Source organism: Oncorhynchus kisutch, linkage group LG5 (assembly GCF_002021735.2).
Source record: "Oncorhynchus kisutch isolate 150728-3 linkage group LG5, Okis_V2, whole genome shotgun sequence".
NCBI lineage: Eukaryota > Metazoa > Chordata > Actinopteri > Salmoniformes > Salmonidae > Oncorhynchus > Oncorhynchus kisutch.
This window is the reverse complement of record NC_034178.2, coordinates 2,788,272-2,805,527: the sequence shown is the minus strand read 5'-3', so window position 1 is coordinate 2,805,527 and position 17,256 is coordinate 2,788,272. Positions and strand designations below refer to the sequence as shown.

The 17,256-nt window shown below is 43.6% G+C and overlaps 1 protein-coding gene across 4 annotated transcripts in view; it reads right to left on the bottom strand.

Annotated features, from left to right (window-relative positions):
• The window catches only part of LOC109881618 (collagen alpha-1(XVIII) chain-like), an 86,459-nt gene that overhangs the window by 22,990 nt on the left and 46,213 nt on the right, over positions 1–17,256 (bottom strand). For 3 of the 4 annotated variants that reach the window (XM_031824032.1, XM_031824029.1, XM_031824031.1), the window contains exons 2-9: positions 3,416–3,963; positions 2,314–2,394; positions 2,116–2,169; positions 1,894–1,969; positions 1,227–1,283; positions 587–741; positions 405–422; positions 92–298 (exon numbers count right to left, since the gene is read on the bottom strand). In XM_031824032.1, the coding sequence (XP_031679892.1) occupies positions 92–298; positions 405–422; positions 587–741; positions 1,227–1,283; positions 1,894–1,969; positions 2,116–2,169; positions 2,314–2,394; positions 3,416–3,963 (1,196 nt within the window). The remainder of the gene's footprint in view (positions 1–91; positions 299–404; positions 423–586; positions 742–1,226; positions 1,284–1,893; positions 1,970–2,115; positions 2,170–2,313; positions 2,395–3,415; positions 3,964–17,256) is intronic. The other variant, XM_031824030.1, reaches the window with a different exon arrangement.

The following is a 17,256-nucleotide window of genomic DNA, read 5'->3' as shown; positions in this document are numbered from 1 at the left end:
TTTTAGAATAAGGCTGTAACGTGTTGTAAAAGTCAAGGAGTCTGAATACTTTCCGAATGCACTGTATGTCAGAAGGTATGGTACAACTCACCGCTTCTCCCTCTGGTCCCTGGGGTCCTGCTGGTCCTTTGGCTCCTGGGGGCCCCATCGGTCCCATTGGCCCGGCCACTGGCTGCACCACAGAGCCGTCCCCTAGCCTCACAACCTGGGCAGCTGGCCCCCCAGGGCCAGGAGGGCCAGGGGGACCAGGTACACCACGGTCCCCCTTGGAGCCTGGGTAACCAAACCCAGAACTGCCCTGTGGGAAGAAAACAATCAACTACCTATTTAATCTGATCACTTCAATGACTAGCTAAGATGAAGTCAAATAAAAAGAAGCTGGGAAAGACAAAGTCAAAACGCACCTTCAAGCCTTTGTCTCCCTGAAAGGAAAAGGAGACAAAGACAAGTTGTAAGTAATGTTGGAACTATTACATGTGTCTCAGAGGCATGTATGTGGTCTGTCTGAATCAGATGTAATCAGCTATGGGGGTCATCAGTTATAGGGGGTGTATAACACAGTACTGTGGCAGGCAGCATGCAGTACCTTTTCTCCACGTTCTCCTCCGCCTGATGAAGAGCCAGAGGAAGAAGCAGAGCTGGAGAAAGACCCCGATTCCCCCTTTGGCCCGGCGGGACCTCTGTCCCCTGGACTGCCCTTCTCCCCTCTGTCCCCCTTCACTCCGTTAGAACCAGTAGGGCCTGACGACACACAGAGAGACACAGAGAGAGGGAGAGTTGGGTGTTAGAATAGACGTCAGAAGTAACATCGTGGTCATCATCGGCATGAATGTTGCTGTCATCATCACTTTCACTAGCATCCTCTATCCTCAGTTAGCATCCTACTACCTTTGTCCTCCCCTTCCACAGAGTTTCATGCCAAACTGTTCCACAGAGTTCCATGCCAAACTATTCCACAGAGTTCCATGCCAATATATTCTACAGTTTCATGCCAACCTACTCCACAGAGTTCCATGCAGACAGGACATGCTGAGGGCATGATGAGATCTCATCAACCTAGTCCAGTGCAGATTCCCTGAATTCTTGACATGGAGTGGTAAGGGTATACTGTCCTGAAATCAGGGACTGGTTGTCAGGGAACTCCACTGGACCTCATTGGAGAGTGTTTATAATATAGCCCGACAGACAGACGGACGGACAGACAGACAAAGTTTCCAGTGACCTACCTGGTTGACCTCCTGACCCTGGTCTGGACTCTACTGAGGTCTGATGATTCCTGTCACCTACAGTCAATCAACACAAACACACTTACCTGCATGCCTAGTTCGTACACCAGAAAACACTAACAATTATCAAGATTCCCCTGGTGGGTAGGAGCGTTGGGCCAGTAACCCGAAAGGTTGCTGGATCGAATCCCCGAGCTGACAAGTTAAAAATCTACCGTTCTGCCCCTGAGCAAGGTAGTTAACCCAGGCACCGATAACGTGGATGTCGACCAAGGCAGCCCCCCCCCCTTCAGAGGGGTTAAATGGGGAAGATACATTTCAGTTGAATACATTCAGTTGTACAACTGACTAGGTATCCCCCTTTCATTTTTCTTTACAATCAGCCACTCTTGAAGGAAAATGTCTACCTTCTACACTAGAAGGTGCTAGTGTGCTGTATATCCCAGCATACCGTATGTAATGAGCAACAAGGTTCTCAAGTAGTGTGGTATTACACTAGGTACATATTTCCCTGACAGATAGTTTCACAGTTTTTGTTAGCACTGCAGTTACTCTAAATATAGCTTGGTTGGTTCACTATTATATGCGCATTTTCAAAAAACATAAGTCATATTTTAGAGGATAACTTTACAGATGATGTCATCATTATTCAATTCAGCCCACTGACCTGTCTCTGACAGCCTGTCGCTCACTGATGATGTCAGAGGGGGCTCTGGCACTGGTCGGAGAGATGGAGGTGTGGTCTGACAGGAGGGAAGAGAGGGAGGAGAGGAAGGTTAGACAGGACAGTCAGACCCTGATCCAATAGTTTCACAGTAAATCCTTCCTTCTATTTCCACATCACAGAATAGATTAACAGGACAACATAGGATAAAGAGGATTCCTTTACAGTTTTGCCGGTCTCTCTTTTGTCCCCATCCCCACTGCCAAAGTCACCTGAGGCCTGAGAGAGAGACAGAGGAAGAGAGAGAGAGAGAGAGCCAGCAAGACAAACAGACAAGTCAAGGCATTTGAGAAAATGTTAGTTGACATGAATCATATCATATTCCTACTAAACTGTGTCTGGTTCTACAGTCTAATCACTCACAGCGTCTGAGTCATCATCGTCTTCACAGAGTAACTCAGCTGCTCGAGGGTTACCCACCACGTTCAGCTCAGCGATCGCGCCCTGCACAACACGCACAGACACAGAGACACAGACAAACACACTGATGGCTGTGAGAAAGGAGATACTGTACAGCCATTGGGGCAGTAAGAATTTAATGATTCTAGTCATTATCTAAGCCATTAATATACAATAAAATGTAAAGAGGATGTTTCTGACTGACCGTGGCCTTACTAACTCAGAACAGACAGAGTCTTGCTGAAACAACAGACATGGTTCTAAATCTCTCCCAGGGGCCTGATAGAGTTAGACTATGAGAATGCACGTTTCAACAAACTGTCTGTTAAAAACAGCAGGTGTGAGTGAGATGAAACCTAAACCCTCACATTGTTTGGGGGTAAATCCCTCACTAATCGCTCCCTCAGGAATCTCAGTCAGGTATGTGTCACTGGCAACAGGAAAGCCAGACAGCCAGTCACATCTCACTAACACAGCACTACTAACCCCTCCTCCCTCTAGTAAATCTATTAGCTGACCTGTCCTGTCGTCTGGCCTTTGACCCCCTCAGCATAGTCACTGACCCGTCTAACCACATGTGATGGTCACATGGGGTTTGACACCAGAGCGAGGGTTGAGGGTGGGGGTGCAGAACGACAGAGACTTTAGGGGAAGAGTTATACCAATGTTTTACATGAGGGAACAATAAAGATATTTTACATGAGGGAAGAATAAAGATATAATTTACAAGAGGGAACCATGAAGATGTTTTACATGAGGGAACAATAAAGATGTTTTATATTAGGGAACAATAAAGATGTTTTACATGAGAGAACAATAAAGATGTTTTACATGAGAGAACAATAAAGATATTTTACAAGAGGGAACAATAAAGATATTTTACAAGAGGGAACAATAAAGATGTTTTACATGAGAGAACAATAAAGATATTTTACAAGAGGGAACAATAAAGATATTTTACAAGAGGGAACAATAAAGATGTTTTACATGAGAGAACAATAAAGTTAGAGGTAAATATGTGTGGTCAGGTCAGCATTAGAGGTGTGGTTGACGATCCATACTGTACCTCGAACCTGTCAGGGTCCGCGCCTCCCGCCTGACCCACGAAGATGCCCGCCCCCCTGTCCAGCTCCATGTCATCCGGCGAGCGCTCCAACTTCACCGTCTTCCCAGAGGCGTCGCACCCCATGAAGAAGGTCACCTGGTCGTTGAACACGGACAGAGAGAACTTGGTCCAGGAGACTAGGTCCAGGGAGGGCACGGTGAAACTAGCGGCCAGGTACGAGGCCTCAGAGTCGGGCTCTGTGTAGTAAAACAGAATCTTCTGATTCCTGCCGTCAGCGTCCGGGGCGCTCAGCTTCACCCCCACGTACATGAACTTCTGGGAGGCGTCTGTGATGGAGAAGAGGACCCCGGGGCTGGAGGGGAGGATTTGGAAGACCAGGGAGAAGTCTCTGTAGAAGGGGTTGGGGAGGTGGGCCAGGGCCGGCTGTCCCGCAGCAGTCAGCCCGTCCTGCCCTCCGAAGTAGTAGGCGGGTTTCCCCCCCGGACCGGTCTGGGATTCATCAGGAGGCAGGCCTCCGATCAGCTGCAGTAGAGTCACACCACTCTCTGCTGAAGGGGAGGAGACAGGACAGGAGGTGAGGTTACACACACGAAGCCAGCGCTTACAGTACAGGAGTCCCATTGTCCCAGTCCAGAAACAAAGCACTAGCCCTAACTTAGATCCCAGGGCACTGTGTAGATCTGAAAACACTGGATAGATGTAAGCAGTATAATAAAAATGGCACCTTGCATTCTGATTTGTCCAGTGCCCAGGGCTTCTGGACTTTGAGTTGTTTCTGGACCAAACCTTTTTTTCAGCTCCTGTTTATGCTACGCACTTAACCACTGGTTTAGGATCTCCAAAAAGGGTTCTTTGGCTGTCCCCATAAGATAACCCTTTTGGGTTCCATGTAAAACCCTCTGTGAAAAGGGTTTTACATGGAACCCAAAATGGTTCTACCCAGCATTGCAAAGGGAGGGTATATTACTGGAAACTTTAAAAGTTTACCAGTAAATTACCAGAATGTTGGTATCTTTCAAGGATTTTATTTAATCTATCACAAGACATCTAGTGTCCCTTTTGGGTACTTCAGATTATCACAGGTGTCTGTAATTATCTCTGGCCCTCTGTGTGACCTTACCACATGTAACATACAGTATATTAAATAAGATGATTTTCAAATAAAACATTGAATATAAAAGCTGCAAAACATCCTAAATATAAACCATCAACTTAGTGAATATCATTGGTGTTTAATATGAGGGATTCAGCATGAAATATATATAAAAAATAGTTTTACACACTTTTATTTATTTTACTATGAATTTGTTGACACTGTTTCAGCATCAAACTGGTGGCAGTTGTGAAAAAAGTCAATAGTTGTACGAGTTGCAGAGTTTCATTGTTTAGGCTATTTTCTCTTGAACCAGATGGTCTGTATACTAGAAACCTGTGGCCAATATGGACACAGATATTTAAAAACATAATCCTATATACTAGAAACCTGTGGCCAATATGGACACAGATATTTAAAAACATAATCCTATATACTAGAAACCTGTGGCCAATTTGGACACAGATATTTAAAAACATAATCCTATATACTAGAAACCTGTGGCCAATATGGACACAGATATTTAAAAACAATTCTATACACTAGAAACCTGTGGCCAATATGGACACAGATATTTAAAAACATAATCCTATATACTGTCATTTTGTAAAAGTTATTCAAGTATAAATTACCAAAGTTATGATAGATTGCCATATATTTTCTGTTAATGACCAAAAATGACGATGAAGATTCCGGTAACTTCGGTAAACTACTGGTAGCTTTGCAACCCTAGTTCTACCTGGAATCAAAAAGGGTTCTTCAAAGGGGACAGACAAATAATCATTTTAGCTTCTAGACAGCTCCTTTTTTCCCCAGCCTGTACCATCTTCCTTTACCATATCCCCAAACTTAACCCTCAGCTAAACAGCCAAACTGATCCTGAGTCAGTTGTTAAGGGCATAGAGTAAGCATACACAGAGTACTTTATCATTGACATGAGGTTACCGAAGGGTACAAGGGCACAGTGCAGTAGCAGATTAGAAAGCATCATGCCTTGATTGGTGTGCTGTGCTTCACCAAGTGACTTAGCCAGGATGAGTGCCTCAGGCCATACACATACATGTGCAGTGAAGTAAACAACAAAGCCACTGGGCAAAAACTGGTTGAATCAATGTTATTTCCACATCATTTCAACAAAAAAATGATATATGATGATGTTGAAACAAAGTGGAAAATGGATTGGATTTGAAAAAAGTAATCCACGTAAGGGAATTTAGTATTTTTTTCACCCAACTTTGAACTAAAATCCAATGACGTGGTGAAATGTTTTGTTGATTTCACGTTGAATTCACGTTGCCTGACAACCCAACCAAATGTAAATCAACTGACCTAACGAAATGTCAGCAAAGGTCTGTTGCAGAGTGAAATGTCAAACCTCAGGCCACATGGACCAACCCCAGTAGACTCAATAGGGCTTCAGACTCAATATGGTTTTAGACTCAATAGGGTTTCAGACTCAATAGGGTTTCAGACTCAATAGGGTTTCAGACTCAACAGGGCTTCAGAGTCAATTGGGCTTCAGACTTTATTAGTTAATGGTTCAACCTCACCTAGGACAGGTCAACGGGTCTACAGTATGCGGTCAATGATGAACCCTTCTATGTTTCTATGATGGGCGATAGCAGATCTCGTGACAGCTCACATTATCTTTCAAGTGCAGCAGTAAGTCTGATTGACCAAGCTAGGTAGTAGATGTAAAATAAAAGGTAGGTAGTAGATGTAAAATAAAAGGTAGGTAGTAGATGTAAAATAAAAGGTAGGTAGTAGATGTAAAATAAAAGGTAGGTAGTAGATGTAAAATAAAAGGTAGGTAGTAGATGTAAAATAAAAGGTAGGTAGTAGATGTAAAATAAAAGGTAGGTAGTAGATGTAAAATAAAAGGTAGGTAGTAGATGTAAAATAAAAGCACAAATAAGGCTTTATGTAGAGAGTTTTGGGGTTCAGCAGGCAAAGACTGTGTCAAATGAACTTGGGCTGTTTTAGCATGGAAAAACGTCTGACTGTAATCCAATTCCCATGGACTCAAATAGCCTTGAGGGAAATTATGAAATTACATGAGACTAACCATCACATTCACATGAAATAGCACCTCTAGGGAACTAAACACTGGACAGACAGACATCCTCTCATGGGTGAACTGTCAGAGTAGATTTATGACAGATGTTTACAGAAAAGCCCACACTGTACAATGTGAATGTCACACGAACCAGAGATACTTGAGATTTCCTATCCCTCCAGTGATGTAAACTTAAACAGGGGAAGTGAACTCTGTAACACAGTCATTAAGTCTCAGAGGATCTAGACTGAACCATGAGGAGTTATCCCAATAGCTAATAGTATATCCTAAAGGGGATCTAACTTCTCAATGGCCAAAAGTGGCATTCATAAGTAAGTGCAATATCATATCATACTTAAGCAATAAGGCACGAGGGGGTGTGGTATATGGGCAATATACCACTGATACGGGCTGTTCTTATGCACGATGCAACGCAGAGTGCCTGGATACAGCCATTAGCCGTGGTATATTTGCCATATACCACAAACCCCTGAGGTGCCTTATTGCTATTATAAACTGGTTACCAACGTAATTAAAACAGTAACACCTATGGTATAGGGTCTGATATACCACGGCTGTCAGCCAATCAGCATTCAGGACTCGAACCACCCAGTTTATAATGAAGATTATACAATGGTTGGGTCTAAATCCTGAATGCTAATTGGTTAAAATCTCATTCCAACCAGTGTCTATTCTACAAGTTACCACGGGCTAAATCTATGAATGCCCTTTCAGGTGGTTGAGTAAGCCTACATTTTAAAATGCATAATGTCTCATATTAGTATCATACTTCCAGTTGTGACTTGTGTGAATGGCATTTATTTGACTTTTGGATAGTACTTGGGTGCAGCCCTTGGACAACAACCAATACACAAGGACTATCGTACTACATCCTAAAATGAATTGGAACATTTGGAGACTCAACAATTTTTGGACTAATCTCAAACATGTGTTTCCACACACTAACACAGCAACACCACTTACTCTGTACAGCCTGTACTCACTCCCACACCATATTGCAAAGCCAGCTAGGGTCTCACTGGACACTGTTGTTATGCTATCTACATTCTAAACCTGCACGTCAACCGAAGCTTAGCTGAAGATCCTGTGGGAATTCAGACACTTAGTGGGAGGCAGAGAGGGCGAGGGGGAGGAAGCTTCTCATCGGATGAACCTGCTATTGGTCCATCTGACAAGGCGCTAGGGCAGTCACAGCTGTGGCCCGGTTAGCCCAACACTAACCCAACACTACCGCAGACACTAACCCAACACTACCGCAGCCTCTAACCCAACACTACCACAGACACTAACCCAACACTACCACAGACACTAACCCAACACTACCGCAGACACTAACCCAACACTACCGCAGACACTAACCCAACACTGCCGCAGACACTAACCCAACACTACCGCAGACACTAACCCAACACTGCCGCAGACACTAACCCGACACTACCGCAGACACTAACCCAACACTGCCGCAGACACTAACCCGACACTACCGCAGACACTAACCCAACACTGCCGCAGACACTAACCCTACACTACCGCAGACACTAACCCAACACTGCCGCAGACACTAACCCAACACTACCGCAGACACTAACCAACACTACCGCAGACACTAACCCAACACTACCGCAGACACTAACCCAACACTACCGCAGACACTAACCCGAGTCACAAAAGAGCCTCAGGGAGTAACTGATTTCTGTCTACCGAAAATTACAAGGAATGATAATGAAAAAGTTAGATAAGAGAGAACAAAAGAGGAATATGGAATGTATCCACTATAGCTGTCAGAAAGTATTAGCAGTTACATACCAGCCATGTTTACCAACATGGATGTCATAACAGAGAATCCATCGACTCACTCACTTGTACTGCACTATACAAAATCAACTGGGACTGAGTTGCACTGCATTGAATGGGGATTCCCATGCAGGCAGATGTCGTTTATTTTTTTATTTATTTTACCTTTATTTAACCAGACAAGTCAGTTAAGAACAAATTCTTATTTTCAATGACGGCCTAGGAACAGTGGGTTAACTGCCTGTTCAGGGGCAGAACGACAGATTTGTACCTTGTCAGCTCCTTCCGGTTACTAGTCCAATGCTCTAACCACTAGGCTACCCTGCCGCCCCAGGGGTGTGTTGACAGGAGAACGTGGGAACACCACCACCACATCCCAGGATCACATTTCATTTCAGTCATTTAGCAGCTGAGCCACATGGGACCAGGGTGGCTGGCCAGGCAGGCAGCTTCCCTTCCCTGTTCCCAATCTGACATGATTCCATGATTCTCCACACTGGTCTGATCCTTCACGCTATCCTGGCAACGCTCAGAGACGTTCCACAGCACTGCAGTAATAGGGAACCTTACAGCTTTCCAGGGATTCCCAGTCAGACATAGATTAAGGGAATATCCTGTCGATTACGTACTACAGATGTCCCATCCCAATAGGGAATATATTCCCACCTCCCCCAGATTGGAAAATCCATGGCCTACAGTGCACATTTTAAATTTGCAAAAAATTCTGAAAACCTGTTCTTGCTTTGTCATTATGGAGTATTGTGTGTAGATTGATGAGGATAATAAACAATTTAATCAATTTTAGAATAAGACTGCAATGTGGAAAAAGTGAAGGGGTCTGAATACTGAACGCACTGTATGTCTGTCAGCTGAGCTTATTCACCTGATAGTCACCTGATCTCTGTATGTCACCTGCTATATCATGAACTTCCATATTTGGAATAACATGGCAGCATCATTTTGTGAAGTGAGTGGCCTAAACAATGCATGCACTGAACATAGAATGTCATGCACAAACTAAAGAATCCAAAACAAAACAAGGATGTGTGTGTGTGTGTGTGTGTGTGTACAATAAGCTTTGTTAAGTACAGTACCCAGAGCCCAGCACAACAGGCCTGCCAGTCTAAACATGCTGAAGTGGCTCGGGACGAGGGCTAATGACTGGCTCTCAGACCATGACTAATCATTTAATATGTCCAGGAGGAGGGTTTGCATGCAACGCATACATTGAGAAAACTAGTTGGAGCTCATGTGTGGTGGGTGGTTTCTGTGAGGCACAAAATGGCTGCCATGTTGTATCACCCAGGTAGGTGCTAGTGGATGAGGGTGAGTTACGGTATGAAGTACTTTTAGACATGATGGAAAGCACTACACGAATACTATCTAGAAAAACTGTGAGAAATCTTGTAGCTACAAAAACCCTGCTTGCCAATGAATACATACACCAACCTGCAGTCATTCATATCCATAACAATACATTACACTGAGAATGAATCAATCTTCCTTAGTGAATAAAAGAAACAGTTACATTTATGTCAGTGTTGAAATTTGATATATTTAGCTGTATATACAGTGCATTCAGAAAGTATTCAGACCCCTGGACTTTTTCTACATTTTGTTATGTTACAGACTTATTCTAAAATTGATTTTTTAAAATGTTTCCCTCATCAATCTACACACAATAACCCATAATGATTGAGCAAAAAAAAAGGTGTAGACATTTTAGCAAATGTATTAAAAGTTTAAAAAATAAATATTACATTTACATAAGTATCCATACCCTTTACTCGATTACAGCCTCGAGTCTTCTTGGGTATGACTCTACAAGCATGGTACACCTGTATTTTGGGAGTTTCTCCCATTTTATCTTAAGATCCTCTCAAGCTCTGTCAGATTGTATGGAGAGGGTTGCTGCACCCCTATTTTCAGGCCTCTCCAGAGATGTTCTATTTGGTTCCAGTCCGGGCTCTGGCTGGGCCACTCAAGGACATTCTGAGACTCTTCCCGAAAACACTTCTGCGTTGTCTTGGCTGTGTGCTTAGGATCGTTGTCCTTCTGGAAGGTGAACCTTCACTCCAGTCTGAGGTCCTGAGAACTCTGTACTTTGCTCCGTTCATCTTTCCCCCGGCCCTGACTAGTCTCCCAGTCCCTGCCATTGAAAAATATCCCCACAGCATGATGCTGCTACCACCACGCTTCACCGTAGGGATGGTGCCAGGTTTCCTCCAGACATGACGCTTGGCATTCAGGCCAAATAGTTCAATCTTGGTTTCATAAGACCAGAGAATCTTGTTTCTCATGGTCTGAGAGTCTTTAGGTACATTTTGGCAAACTCCAAGCGGGCTGTCGTGCGTTTTACAGAGGAATGGCTTCCGTCTGGCCACTCTACCATAAAGGCCTGATTGGTGGAGTGCTGCAGAGATGGTTGTCCTCCTGGAAGGTTCTCCCATCTCCACAGAGGAACTCTGGAGCTCTCTCTTTGTCACCTCCCTGACCAACGCCCTTCTCCCCCGATTGCACAGAATGATGGAGGCCACTGTGTTCTTGGGGACCTTCAATGCTGACGAAATGTTTTGGTACCCTTCCCCAGATCTATGCCTCTACGGACAATGCCTTCGACCACATGGCTTGGTTTTTGCTCTGACATGCACTGTCAACTGTGGGACCTTATATAGGCAGGTATGTGCCTTTCCAAATCATGTACAATAAACATAATTTACCACAAGTGAACTCCAATCAAGTTGTAGAAACATCTCAAGGATGATCAATTGAAACAGGATGCACCTGAGCTCAATTTCGACTCTCATAGCAGAGGGTCTGAATACTTACGTAAATAAGGTGTTTTTTGCAACAACAAAAAATCAAAGCCTGTTTTTGCATTGTCATTATGGGGTAATATGTGTAGATTGATGAGGAGAAAAAATTTTAAAATCCATTTTAGAATTAGTCTGTAATGTGACAAAATGTGGAAAAAGTCAAGGGGCCTGTATACTTTTCGTATGTACTGTATAACATTATTTTATCCCCTCTCCTCTCTATCCTATCTTCATCCTCTCCCCTTCACTTCTGTTATCCTAGCAAAGAGCTTCCTCAAACAACTGTTTGTTTAAGCCTCCAGGTTCCAAGATGACAGTGCCAAAACTACTGTACGGACATAAGAATGTACTTTAATTACAGTAATGTAAGTAGCCGGTGGCCTCCCGAGAGGCACAGTGGACTAAGGCACTGCATCGCAGTGCTAGCTGTGTCACTAGAGATCCTGGTTCGAGTCCAAGCTCTGTCGCAGCCGGCCGAGACCGGGAGACCCATGGGGTGGCCCAGTGTTGTCCGGGTTAGGGGAGGGTTTGGCCAGCAGGGATGTCCTTGTCCCATCGCGCTCTAGCGACCTCTGTGGCGGGCCGGGCACAGTGCACGCTGACTCGGTCGCCAGGTGCACAGTGTTTCCTCCGACACATTGGTACGGCTGTCTTCCGGGTTAAGCGGGCATTGTGTCAAGAAGCAACCCTTGCCAGGGTTGTGTTTCAGAAGACGCACGGCTCCTGACCTTCGCCTTTCCCGAGTCCGTACGGGAGTTGCAGCAATGGGACAAGACTGTAACTACCAATTGAATACCACGAAATTTGGGAGAAAAAGGGGTAAAAAAATAAATAAAATAAATGTAAGTAGCCAAAAATGAAACCATCATCATTGTTTATTGGTGCTAACTTGCAATGCTTGTTACAGTTGGTGACGAGCCCATCAAAGACCATTGGAACAGGCTGTAATGTGAAACACTGATCTTACTGTACCAGAAACAGACAGATGTCAGCTCGTGTTTGAGATATAGAGTATCTAACTCCACTTTCCATCCTCTCCAAGGACCCCCCTGTTAGAAAGTCTGAATGGTCCAACCTCTCCAGCTGTGACACATCCCAGAGGACCAGACCAACTGGACCTGGAGATCTACAGAAAGGGGGAGCAGTGCCAGAACTGAAAGCCCATCAGTTATCACTTCAGAGTGAGGCAACACAGCTGTGACATCTATGGCATTTCCACTGTTCCCAGGTCAGCCCTTAATCCATATTTGGCCAAACCCCGGCTATGGTCAGTTAAAGATGACTGATGATGGAACAGGAAACAAGAAAGCAGAGCACTCCACAAAGATGACATCACTAAATCCAACCTTGTACATTGGCTCAATTGGCTGAATGTCAGAAAAGCTATTCAAGCTAATGGTTGGATTGGTCATACATAACATAACATAACATTTGGCGCCACAGCAGCTAGGTTTTCTCTGGCAAGGGCCCATCTTTACGAGATTTTGCCCATACTTGGAATCTTCTGGGAATTCAACTGTCTGAGTGATTTGAGTTGGTATACTGTAGAGCAATAGTTTTGCTACCTACAAACCTATAAAATCTGTTTACATAACAGATATTACAAAAATCAAGACTTGTTTATTACGAAACATGATCCACTGCATGATAACATCAATGCGGGCAACAAGCATGCTATACCACCCACTTGTTTCCCAGTGAACCAACGTGAACCTTCACATGTAATGAACTGGTAAATCCCCGACACAAATGACTCACTCTTTCTCTTTGTTTTTCTCTTTACTCTTCTTCACATGGATGACTGGACGTTTCATTGACTCATTTCGACCGTTACTGAAAGACTGTGTAAAAATGTGGGTGAGACCCATGACCCCTCGTGGAGATTCAGTGCCCCGGTCTGGCCCGAATCAGACAGCTCCTTGTTGGAAGGGGGCACGCAAAGACACCCTCACCCTTTCTCCCAAACCAGAGAGCACAATCGCCACACTCTTCCCCAGAGCAGATCATTGTCCATGAATCTTCCACCCCCAGCCACGCACCCCATACTGTCCATAACAGCACCAGTGTGGATGAGATGAAACCATTGTTCAGACTGCAGTGGTCTGCTCTGCTGAGAATGCATCATCCACTCCTCCTAGAAACATTCTACATTCCAATCCTCATGCTCACTGATTTTAGACATTGATTGAGTCCCAGAAATACTTGAATGCAGTATGGAGGCTGTGTAATATAAAGATGGCAATGAAAGGAAGCTGGCGAATCTCGATAAGGGTCGGATTGATTGTCGCCCACCAAGCCGAATTCCATTGGTACAGATAGTGGCATGAAAATGCTTTGTAGATTGACAGAGACAAGATGGTTGACCCTCTTCAGCCAGATAGTTGAGTCAAATCTTACAGTTTTTTTGGATTGCTTACACACTAAAATGAAAAGTAGTACACTATTAGCAAAACCTTACACTCAAGAAGCAAAACATCAGCCCATATTTGCACAACTATAAGCACATTGTCAACCTCACACTTGTTGCAAAACTCTACACACAGTGATTTGCAAAACACTAAACACACTTAACATACATTACACACAGAAATCTATCATGAAGTCACGTCCTTGCAATACCAAAGCGCTGACTGTCAAATTACCACACCGTCCAACCAATTGGTTCAACACAGTCATCAGGTGTGCAAACACTTGTTTGCTTAATTGTAGACACACCAATCAGGTGTATGAGCACTATAAAAAGCAGCAGGTGAGTTCATCGGTCTTCAAGCACAATGGAAAGAGTCAGAGAAAGAGTAAGACGAGGAGGAGAATGAGGAGGACGACGAGGAGGACGAGGAGGAGAACAAGGACGACGAGGAGGAGGAGGAAGGGGAGGAAGAGGAAGACAAGAAGGTGCTCAAAGAGGACCGAATCTGACAAATGAGATCCGCGCAAAACACTGGTTGACCACGTTGTTATCCACGGCCTGACGCTGAGGGAGGCTGGACTGGGAGTACAGCCAAATCTAAGCCGATATACAGTGGCAAGTGTGATGAGAACATTTAGACTGGAAAATAGGTATTGTAAAAATATCATCATATCAAAAACATCTGCACGGTTTCAGTAACTGCTTACAGTACTGTATTCTATGCACTGTATTCTATGCACTGTATTCTATGCACTGTATTCTATGCACTATCAGCACTTCTGTTACCTTTTCCTGGGAAATTACTGTACTATTGTATACTGGGTTTTTTTCTACATAGGTTTGTGGGTCAGGAACAACAAGGGGGAAGGCCTCCTATGTTCACAGAACAGCAAGAGAGGGAGATAGTAAACATGGTTTTGACCAACAATACTATAACACTCAAGCAGCTCCAAGCTAACATTGTCAATAACCACGCCATTTTCAACGACATCCATCAGGTCTCAACATCAACACTGGCACGCATCCGGAAAAAAAACATATTCAAATGAAGCAAATTTATCGAGTGCGTTTCGAGCGCAATTCCGAAAGGGTGAAACGACTGCAGCATGATTATGCAGAAGTATGTATTCACTTTAGCAGTGTGATCTTGCATACTGTCTCATAATCTTTTACTGTACTGTAATATGTATACTAGATCTACACTGAACTACACAATTTTGCCTGACACTGTTTTTCAGAGTTTTTTTATGAATGGATGGAGAGGAGATCCAGCATGAGTTCATTTACGTAGATGAGGCTGGGTTCAACCTGACGAGAACACGAAGGAGGGGAAGAAACATCATTGGCCACAGGGCTATAGTCAATGTCCCAGGGCAACGTGGGGGTAATATAACACTCTGTGCAGCCATTACACAGAATGGGGTCCTCCACCGCCATGCCCATATGGGCCCATACAACACAGCACTCATACTTACATTCTTCGACCAATTGCACAACATAACAGCAGCAAATCAAATCGATCATATGCAATACATTGTTGTCTGGGACAATGTGTCTTTCCACCGCTCTGCTCTGGTTCAGAACTGGTTTCAGCAACATCCACATTTCACCATCCTATATCTTCCACCATACTCTCCATTCCTCAACCCTATAGAAGAGTTTTTCTCGGCATGGCGGTGGAAGGTATATGATCTCCGTCTCCAGGCTGAGGTACCCCTCATCCAAGCCATGGAGGAGGCCTGTGACCAGATGGAGGTAGCAGCAATGCACAGATGGATTCGTCATTCAAGACGTTTCTTTCCAAGGTGTCTTGCTAATGACAACATTGCCTGCGATGTTGATGAAATTCTCTGGCCAGATCCAGCTAGGCAAAGAGACAATGTCTTATTTTTTATTATAATTTTTTTTAAACTTACAATACGTAAATTGACGTTTGGTTACAGTATTATGAATCTCCATGTCAACATTTTGGGCGTATTGAGAAATAAATGAGTTTCTTCAGTCTGCAACATTGGTCTTGTGTAGTGTTTGGTGAATTTACATTATATTTGTACTTTGTTGATAGTAGCCTACTCTAATCATAGGGAAGTAGAAGTGTTTTAGGTTTATCACAGCAGAGTGTAACTCGTGCAAACAGAGTATAGTAATGTGACACGTGTGTGTTTCATATGGTAACAAAGTGTGGTTTTTAAAAAGAAGTGTATAGTTTTTACAAGAGTGTTTAATTTTGCAAAGGATCTGTAGTGTTTTGCTAATTGGGTGTGTGGTTGTGGTAATTGTGTGTAGTGTTTTGAAAACACGGGCCCTGTTTTGAAAATCGTGCTTAAGCAATCAAAAAAAACTGTAAGATGGCTGTTTGTAATTGTTTCCATCCTTCTACTTATAGGCCCATCAGCCTACCCATCAACCCATGCATCCCTTCATCCATCTCCACCTCTCATGCTGATAGGTCAAACTTAGTGAACTCAGTAAAACAGGATATTGGAATAGAAAAAGGCACAACAGTGATAGAGGCCTAAGGGACAGTCCCCATAAAACAGACTAACGTCAACTCCACAACAAAACAGGGACTTTCCATTTAAACTCCCATCTCAAATGACAAGTGAACTCAAGTAAACAAAGGAAAGAGTGCGTTGTGTGTGTGTGTGTGTGTGTGTGTGCGCGCATCTGAGTGTGTATGTGTGCATCTGAGTGTGTGTGTGTGTGCGCGCATCTGAGTGTGTATGTGTGCATCTGAGTGTGTGTGTGTGTGCGCGCATCTGAGTGTGTATGTGTGCATCTGAGTGTGTGTGTGTGTGCGCATCTGAGTGTGTGTGTGTGTTTGAATCAGTGTGTATGTACAAGTCTAGGAATGCATCCCAGAAGAGAACGACATGCTGACAAGCACGGTGCTGTTCCACTGCTTTGCTTGGCAAACAGAAGCACCAAATGAACATGCTCTGAAGTAATTTATCTTGTCGGGCAAAAACACGACGAGTGCAAACTATGATGCAATGAATACAGCCAATATAAGGAAACAGTCTTTCTATCATGTCTCACATTGACCTATTATGTCATGTATTACAACTAGGAAAACAGTGACATATATATATATATATATATATACTAGTACACTGCTATGCATTTCTTTTAAATTAGCCTTCCAAAAATAGTGGCTTTACAGCCGAACCCCTATTTTATTGGACTATGGTTTATGATAACATTTCAACTTTATCTAAACTCCTACCCTACTTGGTAAAAGTAAAGTTAACACGGACAATGAAAAACATTTTCAATAACATGCTAAGAAACCTGAGCACTTACAAATCCCCACGGGAAAACAGCTGTGTGATAAATATGGCTTGATGCGTTTTATGTACTGTGACTCTGAACTCAGACAATCAATTCTCTCATGCATACTCAGCAGGGAATGATTTATTGAGCTGCCATAGCCTGCCGAGCTAAAGCCCAGGTAGAGCTTAGATGTCTTCATGTCCCTTTGTGGGGCCGAATCCTGGAGAACAGATTCTAAACAGTGCATTTTTGACTTCTCCATTTGCTTCTTTACTGCATCACATGAATCACAAGTCCAACCTACAGTACGAACATATCTGAATACTCATAAATGTTGCATTGGGAAGAATGCAGGAAATGTATTTTCCACTGTTGGAA